This window comes from Sebastes umbrosus, chromosome 8, assembly GCF_015220745.1.
Source record: "Sebastes umbrosus isolate fSebUmb1 chromosome 8, fSebUmb1.pri, whole genome shotgun sequence".
Lineage (NCBI taxonomy): Eukaryota > Metazoa > Chordata > Actinopteri > Perciformes > Sebastidae > Sebastes > Sebastes umbrosus.
Window position 1 is genome coordinate 24,421,440 of NC_051276.1, and position 11,046 is coordinate 24,432,485.

The following is an 11,046-nucleotide window of genomic DNA, read 5'->3' on the forward strand; positions in this document are numbered from 1 at the left end:
TAACGTATAGTAAAAATATTTTATTGTACACATATATTAAAAAAGTAATACAATCATGAGGCTTAATGTCCGTCATAGAAAAAAAGGCACCATTAAAAATACAAGTCTTTCGATATATACATTTTACACACAGTTTTAGCTAAATCAGTGTAACAATGAGAACCTATTCAGAAGCAGTAATGTGCTATAGTGCATTATGAAAGTCAACCAGTTGTACATTAATATTTGTACAAGGGCTGAGATAAGATTTTATGAGTCTCCCTGTAGTCGTATAACCACTCCCATTATTCTCCAGTTAAATATAATGTATTGCACCAATTGTCATATACACACTTTACATAGAGTTCTTTACAATTTTATATTTTTATATTCAAAGTAAAAAGTCCTTTCATCAGAAGGCGCAGTTTTATACAAAAACTAAAAAAGTCATTTGGATTGTAGCTACACAGGGTATCCATATCGATGGTCATAATTGAGAGGAGGACGGCCCTCCCCTGCAGCATTCGGCTTTAATATGCCGTTACTCTCGCCGGTGTAGATGGGACTGGGGGCTGATTCACTGACACTGGGCAGGTTCTTCCTCACGGAGCTGTATTGCACCCCGGGGTGGGTGCGGTACGCCAACACTGAGCGGAAACTAGAGTTCCTGCTGGAGGGTCTGCTCTCTGGAGCCTGGGCATCCTCCCTGAGGAGACAAGTCACACAGGGTTCCAATCAGATGATCCTCACATTTTAGACTATTTCATGCATGTTTGAAATTGTTTCCAGCTCACCCTTGGGCAAAGAAAATACATTTCCCTATATATCAACTGTCATATATTAAATTATATAATTTATCATTATATCATATCTAAAAATATACGATATATACAATAATATATTTTGTTAATATATTACAATATATTGAAAAATACATAAGGAATATATATATATATTATATATTATATATATTTTAATGTATGCTATTTTATAATTAATAATACACTTCATAATATGTGACAAAATATGGTAAATATTGGATGTTTGTATATATATATATATATATATGTTCACATTTACATGAGAACCTGTATGTACTATATATATATATATATATATATATACACATTTACATGAGAACATGTATGTACTATATATATATATATATATATATATATACACATTTATATGGGAACATGTGTGTACTACATATTCACATTTACATGAAAACATGTATATACTATATTTTTATATTATACGGGCACATGTATGTACTATGTATATTCACATTTATATGGGAACATGTATGTACTATGTACATTCACATTTATATGGGAACATGTATGTACTATGTATATTTACATTTATATGGGAACATGTATGTACTACATATACTGTATATTCACATTTATACAGGGACATGTATGTACTATATATCTACATTTACTCAGAAACATGTATGTATTATATATTCACATTTATATGGAAACATGTATGTATTATGTATTCACATTTATATAGGGACATGTATGTACTATATATACACATTTATATGGGGAGACACAGTACCTTATTTCATTGGCGACCTCCTTCTGATAGCGACGCTTGTGACAGCAGCAGATCAGGAGCCAGATGAGAAACAGGAGGAGGAGCAGCAGCAGGATAGCACCTATCACAGCCCCAACTATGACACCCGTCTTATTGGTAGCTGGAAGAGAGAACAGGGTGCTTTCAGATTAAACAAGTGCAGCTCTCCTTCTTTGTTATTCCAGCTTTAACAAGAGGCTTGGGTGTCATTTTACGACATTCCAGACTACAGCAAATACTCAAAAGCACGCAGCAGATAACTTCCTTCAGGATGTTATGAGTGTTAAGTAGGCCTACTTAAGAGTAAAATTAGACGACTGACTTACGGTTGTATGCATGCAGTGCGTATTTACACTGTTTTGCGCCCACGGCGTTTTTCGCCTCACACACGTAACTTCCAATGTTGCTGTCTGTGTGGTTCTTTATCAAAAGCTCCCCAGTCTCTAGGTCTTAATGAAGGAAGAGAGCATTCAGTACAAGCATATCATACAAGTACGGCATCAAAAAAGTTTAACAGAATGGCCTTTTTGTCTGTCAAGTTCCTCACTTGGGATTGCAGTTGGTGGTATTGCACCTCCACTCTCTCTCCTCCATGTGTAGCTCAGAGGAGTGGATCCCTGAGAGGATTTGCAACGAAGGGAGACCGGGCCACCTTTCTCCTCTGCGCCTTCAACCCAACACTTTGGCACCGATGGGGGAACTATAGTGATAGAAAAATAAATAAAAACAATGAGCTCATCGTGGGAGGGTTAGAGGCGTGAAACTGGACAACAATCTGAGGTGTGTCTGCAGAGAACGGGTGTGATCACTGACTGAGACAAAAAGAGAAACATTCCATGTGAGGGAGTAACATTTAAAAAAAGAAGAACGAAAGGGCTGACAAAATGAACAGGTAGAACCAGAAAAATAACTTTCTCCTCACCCAACACCACCAGAGTGACTTTTCTCATGTCGACACCCGGCGCCCTCTTGACTTTGCACTGGTAGGTGGCTGTGTCTGTGTGCCTCAGATCAGAGAGAGAGATGGAAGCGTCCCCCAGCTTGGGGTCTGCTATGAACTTGAGCCTCTTGGAGAAGCTGGGGTCACCGTAGTGGTGCGTCTGGCCCGCTGAATACGATAAGATCTGAGAGGCAAAGATTGGGTTTGAGTGATGACATTTCTTCAAAAGCAGGTTTTCCTGCTAACAAAGCCCAAAGGGGAAAAAAAAGATAAGCCCCGCTCACGGATGTTTAATGAATGTAGTAATTTGTCCAACCTCCCAGACAGGTTTTTCTACAACATCCCTCTCTGTCCTCAAACGCACACCTACCAGATGGTCTTTCTGCGTCATGTCCGGCATGACGTTGGACCACTCAATGTCCAGCTCTCCCGTGTCCTGGGGGCCGGGGGTGTAGGTGCATCCCAGGGTCACCGTCTCCCCCTGGCCCTTTTGGATGGTCTGTGGCCCCGAGGACGTCACCTGCATCGCCTCCGTCATGTCTGATGGGTCAGAAAAATTCTAGTCATTTGTCTGATTTATAGGGCTGTCAAAGTTAACGCGGTAAGAAACACGTTAAAGCAAATTTGTTTTAACGGCACTAATTTCTTTAACGCAACTTGCAATTTTTAGGTTGTAGCTCAGTTTTACTGGAATCATATGAAAGTAGAAAAAAGAAGGAATCCATTGGTATCAACCGTGTCATACGAGCTTACCGCTAAATAACGCTCCAAACTTACGCTAAATTTTGGCGAGAAAAACTGGCGTGGCCATTTTCAAAGGGGTCCCTTGACCCCTGACCTCAAGATATGTGAATGAAAATGGGTTCTATGGGTACCCACGAGTCTCCAGTTTACAGGTTTGCCATGTTATGATTTGAGCATATTTGTTATGCTAAATGCAGTACCTGTGAGGGTTTCTGGACAATATTTGTCATTGTTTTGTGTTAATTAAATTCCACTAATAAATATATACATACATTTGCATAAAGCAAGCATATTTGCCCACTCCCATGTTGATAAGAGTATTAAATACTTGACAAATCTCCCTTTAAAAAGGTACATTTTGAACAGAAAAAAAATGTGTAATTAATTTGAGATGAACTATTTTAATCGATAGACAGCCCCACTAATTTATAATATACACTTCTTCCTCCCACCAATTTTTATAATCATCCACCCAGTCCAAAAGACAAACATTAAAAAAGGCAGAAAAACATTATTTCTCTCTAAATTGCATATATATTTTTCCATCTTAATGGCTATTTTTTAAGCTCTGGGCTCGTAAACAGTCGCAGAGAGGAGTAGGTGATGATCTGAGACTAATTGGCCTCTTAAGTCAAACCGAGGAGGATTCGGAGCCGGAATAGAAGCAAAAGTGGTATTTGTGTGAAAACGTATTAATTTAAAACTCTCGAGGCTCATTAGTTGTCAGAAATATGTGAGGAAATGATGATGAAAGCTGAATGAACGAGCACACTTGGAAAAATGCACTTGACAAGTGGCGGTGAAAAGCTGTTTCTGGGTTGACACACACCCTGCTGACTCACTGTTTATGGCCGTCATGGATTTTAATTACTGCCGATAGCTTGACGTTTATAGAAAGAACTCAACGCTGATTGTTATTACGTGGCGGCGTATTCCAACAGAACCGAGCCGTTTATTTATCCTGGTAATGTTGTCGATCAACTTCTCGAGACATCTGGAGCAAACTTCTTTTCTTCCCATCTCGGTGATTAACCTTCACTAAACGTCTTAATGGACCACGTTGATGAATCAAATCAGCCTCTCTTTTTGACACCATTAACATCCACTATAGCTCCCTGGAAGCACGTCAATGTCACTGCAACAAAACAAACTACGTCAGAGGGATTTGTGAAAGCATGTAAATGGCAGACGTTGTGAACGGAGTCTGGAAAAAAAGCTCAAATTAGTCAGACAAATGTTTAGACTGAGACAGCCCCCCTGGGCTAAATGCTGTGATCCACGGAAGATGTGTTTTCCATGTGGAGAGGCAGCTAAAGCTAACTAAGCCACTGAGCGCCAAAGAGCTGCAAATATTCAAATCCTATGCACCTCCTTTTGGGGCCCAGACGTGCTAAGAGTTTTGCATGTGTTCTATGATGTGCACTTCCACTATGCTGCATTCATTTGAGTTCATTTCACTTCTGTTTTTATGTTGTATGAAAATGAACAGCCTGGATTGAAGCCAAAGAGTAATTTCTCTCTCTTCTTCATTTTTTTTTTTTGCACAATAACATCAGGTGTACAGAAACATACAAATAGAGCACCATTGTAAATGATTGTCCCTCCTTATTTTGGTATTTTTCCTCCAAAGCCACCTCCCACCCAACCCTCACCCATTGCCGATGCAAAAAGGATAAAAACAAAATTAAATTAAAAAAAGAAAATAAGATAAAAAATAAACTAAATAATAAAAAAAAGTACAGATTGACAGTAATAATAATAATAATTATAGGATAATTCTCAAACCACAGATGAAAATAGGCTGATAAAATGTACCATGTACAAATGGACAATTTAACTGTTTACATAAATCAAACTTTATGACGTCATACAATTTAGCTGATGGAGAGAAATACATCTCATAATGCCATAAGTCCATTAGTGGTAGTCAAATAGACTACGTCCAAATAAAATTAAAACATATACTACAAAAAAGTGGTCTTAATCATACGGAAGCACTGTCAGTCAATCAAAATAAGATAAGATGGGTTGCCAGGTATAGAAAAATGATTTTTTTTCCAGTTTAAGGAACAACATCATCTCAGGGACGATGACGAAAGAGGTGTAGAGGAGTAATTACTCTCGGTGTCTTAGTTTGCACACCAGTTTGACCCTTAGCAACAGCAGCACGTATGAATAGAGCTCTGAATGTTGTGCCGGGTACCTGTCAGCCACCCACATTATATGTACACGCTTCATTGATTGTCTGCAATGCAATTCACTCAGTGGTATTACTGTCGGATCATCAGCTGAGAGCATGAGCCAGACTGGCTGGCCAGTGTGTTGTGTGAGTCACAGACCAGACAGAAGAAGAAAAACACTCCAGTTCTGTCAGTGATCATCTATTCTCTGCTTCATAATGATGAGGATATTAAGCCTTCTTGTAAAAACATGTCAAACACATTCCTGAGAGATAAAATTAGACTCACCTCTCTCCAGCCCAATTGTTAGCAGAAACAGCACGGCCACCTTTAGCCTCATGCTGGTGAACACAGGCTCCATTCTAACCCTGAAAACAAGTGCAACATGAGGTGAAGACATAATTATGTATTTCTGCTGCCTTTGAGTACTTTGTGTGTGTTTTTGTCTCTAATTTAATTCCATGGAGGTGGAAAGATCTCTCTAGCACAGTTGTTTTTCTTAAATCTACAGTAACATGCACCTTAGTGGAAGAATTACTGCTCTCAATTTAGATGTCTAGAAGGAATGTGAATATCAATGTGAAACAAGCAGAGGTCAGATCAACAGTTTTATTCTTATGTACACACTACCAAGAGAGTCAAATAGAGAGAGAAATAAAGTAGTTGTGACATTACCTTAAAGTGGAGGGATAATCCAAAGTGAAAGTGTGTCCGTGGAGGTCTGGCAGTGCTTCAGTACTGGTAGAGCTGGCTTATTTTGCTCTCAGGTGAAACTCAGCAGCAATAAGTATGGACACACCCTCTCTGTCCATAGTGCACCTGTTGGCCACTCCCAGAGATAGGAACATTTAAATCTTCCTTAAGGAGGTTTTATTTTTGGGAGATCATAGGTTTTAAATGTGTTAATTTATCTAGCATAATAATAATAATTATTAAAAAAAATAATTCATAAATTGTCAGTCACACTGTTATTTTTCTAATCAGACTTATGTAGAGTTTGACAGAGATTAATGATCTGCCAGGGTTGAGCTGTTCAACAACTATGCTGCTGCGCTGCTTTTTCTGCTCGTAAACATAACTGTCATTCCATTATATAGCACACCGTGACTTCCTCTGTGGCAGTATATGATTTCTGCATGCTGTAATGTAGTTTCGATGTAGTGATTGTTTTCCCGGAATAATCACTAGTTCTTACGGGTAGTTGAACATCATTGTGACTTCTTTAATTTTGATTGGGCCAACAAATTGCTTCTGCATTTCCTCCAACCCTTCCCCGACACACCCTTCCTCACACACCCATGAAAAACACACTGTGACAGACAGGCGGCACACAATGAGACGTGTGTTGATTTGAACCTCAGTATCAAGATGGTGACAGAGCTGCAAACTGCAGTGCTACTGCTGCACTATTCAGTCAATAAATACTGCCTTTACTGGAGCTTATCACATGAATCTCAAATAGTGTGAACTTACACGAACCAGCCTACCAGTGTCACAACTTCTTATCAGCTATGAATCATTTACCAAAATGGAGAAGTTTGATTTGGAGTTAAAGCTGCAGTCGGTAACTTTGAGCAAATATGATTGATGAAAAAAAAGTAATTTTTATAAAATGGTCACTATATATATAATAATGGCATTTGCAAAATTTCACAGCACCGAAGGAAAACAACCAATCAGAGCCGAGCAGTCTCTACAGCAGCTGTCAATCACTGCTCGCGAAACTCACGACCTAGCACTTCCAGTTACCTTGTCTGGAAGTCAATTGTTTCTTTGAATGGGTTTTTAGTTCGAGGCCTGAATCAAGGTCGGTGGTTAACACAAGTTTATGAGATTTAACGTTTTGTTCTATGACATGAATTTTGAAGCATTTATATGTCTTAAAAAAGGCGGTTGCTAACAAGTAAATGAGACTACTAAACGTCATCACGCCGGCTCGTTCGCCTTTACAGCCTCGTTGTGTATACTCGCGCTCATGTGACTGTGGTGTAGTTCGTCAATAGCCTAACGTTAGCTTTTTACTTCTGGCGATTGCATTCACACTTCAAATATCATAAAAGTGGTGTTCATTTGTGGAGATTATCTTACTGAACAAAACGTGTAATTATCATAAACATGTGTTTGCCACAGAGCTTATATTCTGCAGTAATCCAAAACCCAATGGAAAAATCCCATTGGCTTTTTGTCAAGGGAACCAGGGCGATGCTAACTTCCGGGTTGGCTTACAAAAATGCGTCATCACTGGAGCACTCTATTTTAGTGTTAACTCTAAAATGAGAAAGTTCGCTCCGGCTGGTGGGCAGTGCTTGGTTTTGTGCTCAACTGTTTTCAACATGGTGGCCGGATCACAAACTAAACAGTACACTAAAATATGTTTCTGAAAACATCTGAGGTGAGAAATAGGAATTACAGTAGCAGAATCGTGATTCATATTTGATCAGTGCTGCCTATATTTGACAGTTTGATCTGAGTTCGCAAGTTTCGTGAGCATCAATTGACAGCTGCCCAGAGACTGCTCGGCTCTGATTGGTTGTTTTTGTTTGGGCGCGGTGAAAAAATGCAAATGCCGTTAAGAGCACAGGACGACACAGAGGAACATGTTTTTTTATCACAGATTATCTGTCTCATGCACTACTGACAGGACATAGTGATCGTTTTAAACAATTTACTTTTCATCCTATATGCATACTTCCGCTTTAAACAGCTCCAGATATCATCTGTTTTAAAGTACAGAATGTCACTGTGGCTGATGACCCAGAAATTAAAAGAAAGCCATTGCCGATGAAGTTGGATGGAGCGGTGAATGATTCAGTATTGATTAGGTGAGAGTGTACAGTAGGTGGTGTGAGCACGGATCATGGCGTTTGCCATTAGGAAATTGTGCTGGATTAATGCGATCCTGCCAATAATGTTCATTAAGGAGATGAACAAATTAGTAACGCTCTGGATGAAACATGATCAGAGAGCAAATTTGAGCAGCACCACCGCCATCACTTCCTCTTTTGTTCCACGCTGTGTGTTTCGCGAGCTGTATGTACCAGAGGCTTCACGCGGTGTGCATGAGTGACACCACATCCGCGAGTCTGTACATGAATGTGTTCATGAGTGATCCTGCAAATGTCAGGGTGAGTGTGAGGTGAGGCTATGCGGCGTAGCTGCTTTACCAGCAGGTGGTTAATTGCCCCACTCGGTCCCCCCTGGTGTAAGAGGAGGTTCTGGCACCGGAACGCTGCGATGAACAGACTGTGTGACAGGACAAGGCGGGACCAAACAGTCATAAGAGCCCCATTAAACCTGCAGTAGGCAGTATATTTTTGGCATCATTGGGCAAAAATTCCATAATAACCTTTCAGCACATTGTAATTCAAGTGTTCTGAGAGAAAACTACACTTCTGCACCTCCTCATGGCTCTGTTTTCAGGCTTTAAAAACTCTAGCCTGTGACGGGAGCCTTTGGCCAATCACAGGTCATTTCAGAGAGAGAGCGTTCCTATTGGCTGTGCTCTGGCTGGTGGGCGGTGCTTGGTATTTCCTCAACTGATCTCAACATGGCTGCCGGTTCACAAACTTTCTCATTTTACAGCTAAACAGTACACTACAAGATGATGAAAACATTTGAGGCAAGAAATAGGCATTACAGTAACAGAATATTGATTCATATTTGATCAGCGCTGCCTAGTTTGACCGTATGGTCGGAGTTCGCGAGTGATTGACAGCTGCTCAGAGATGGCAGGCTCCAGCTCGGCTGTGATTGGTTGTTTTCCTCGGGTCTGTGAAATCTTGAAGATGCCATTAGGAGCACCGGAGGACACAGAGGCACATGATTTTTTTCAGATTTCCTGTCTCATGCACTGCTATCAGGATTTATAAAAATCACTTTTTTTAATCATATTCGCTCCATTTCTACCAACTGCTGCTTTAAGACTGCAGGAGAGAGAGCGCAAACAAGCATGATGAATATGTGACCTCCGTGACCCAGCAGCCTCTTTGTCACTCAAGGCTTTCTTAATCATCCCCCTAAACTTGGTTGATGAGAGGTAGCCAAACTCCGGCCTTGCCTTTACACAGCCAAGATTTGCTATAAACCCCATCCATCTTCCCAGATTTGGCAAAGGTAGCCTAATCACACCACGGGGTAGCAAACAAACCACCTTGACAGATGTCCAAATTACAAGTAAACAGCCGAAGCAGAGGAGGCAAACAAATGACCAAAGCAGGGAGGGTACACAGAAAAGCTGGGCTTTGCCAGCAGCCATACTGAAATAGCACGGCAGCGTGAGTCACGGTGTGTCAATGTCAGGCAGCCGGCTGGGCACATATATTCGTCTTTTTAAGGTGGAACGCCACTGGGACAAGGATGGCGCTTCTGGCAGAGGGAGGCAGTCACTCAGCCCCTCAAAGAGCTACGTGAGTGGAATGCAGCCAGCTCATTCTGGGACACACACGCCATATTCATGACCCCCCCCCCTCCGTTCTGAATCTCCACAATTAAATGTCCACTCTCGCAGTGAAATTGATTTTTTGTCTCCTTTACAACAATCAGTCATTATTCACAGATGTCCTGCCTGTCATAAACATACACTCCGCGGCCTGGGCGGCGTTACTTACACCATGCAATAATGAGTACAGAGGTAGCGCCGCGTGGCCAGTTATAGGTGTTGTCTTGTTATACTGTGAAACCGGTATGATTACTCCTTCTCTCTCTGAGCCGAGCACATTTTCAGCTGCTCCTGCCCTGCATGCTTTCCATGTGCCACGCCGCAGAATAAATAATGAAGAGGCAAAGATTCCTCCAAGCCTCTGTGATTATTTATCTCAGTAAGTAACCCACTAAGGAAAGGGCACAGCTACCATCAAAGCATGCTTGAATGATGCCGGACACAGCAGGACAAAATCCCAGCGCTTTTCTACTACGCTTTCATTCTCCAGAATTAATGACATTGAAACTATTGCAGCCTGTGTTATTTTGTTTTTGCATTGAAAGAGGATATAAAAGAAAACGGAGATGAGGGCAAATGAGAACCAGAGAGAGGAAGATTAACTTCAGCCTGAAAATACAGCATACCACATTACCTGGGCTGAAATCTGAGGAGGGTGAGTAGGGTTACATCGAATAGGCACCAAGGACGCTAATAGAGAGTGTTTTTGTCGCAGTGAATCACTTCCACTGTGAATCTCTGTCTGCATATGGGCAATTATGATCAGCAGAGAGTCCATTGAACCATGAATGCGTGCCAAAACCTTATCCTGTCCATGCAGACAAAACACTTCCTGTGTTAAATCCACATGAAACAAGGAACAGCCCTGACGGTCCTGCTGCGTTTACGTTCCTCGGGCCTGCTTGAACTCCTAACCTCCGGACATGAAAAGGCAGGGCCGTATGAGAAATTCAGCATATGAAAAAGTAAACGGGAATTTATCGTGTATTTATTACTCCATCCCTCCCTCTCGGTTCGAAAGCTGCCCACCCACATATACCCCCGCACATACACAGCCTCCAGCAGTATGAGCATAGACGGTGGACCCCATAATCCAATAAGTTGTGCTTCTTGTGCTAAACCCAGTGAAGTCTGGCACACAGAGAGAGTCCATGGAGACTACGGGTCCCCTAAGCCTC

At 41.1% G+C, this 11,046-nt stretch overlaps 1 protein-coding gene across 1 annotated transcript; it reads right to left on the reverse strand.

The window, feature by feature from the left end:
• Positions 1-6,252, reverse strand: vsig8b (V-set and immunoglobulin domain containing 8b). Its single transcript, XM_037776737.1, has 8 exons — positions 6,106-6,252; positions 5,719-5,798; positions 2,877-3,046; positions 2,489-2,690; positions 2,114-2,266; positions 1,893-2,015; positions 1,549-1,687; positions 1-685 (listed from the first exon to the last, which is right to left on the reverse strand). The coding sequence occupies exons 2-8, from the start codon at positions 5,789-5,791 to the stop codon at positions 442-444; spliced, it is 1,104 nt and encodes a 367-aa protein (XP_037632665.1). The 5' UTR covers positions 5,792-5,798; positions 6,106-6,252; the 3' UTR covers positions 1-441.
• Between the last annotated feature and the right edge of the window lie 4,794 nt (positions 6,253-11,046).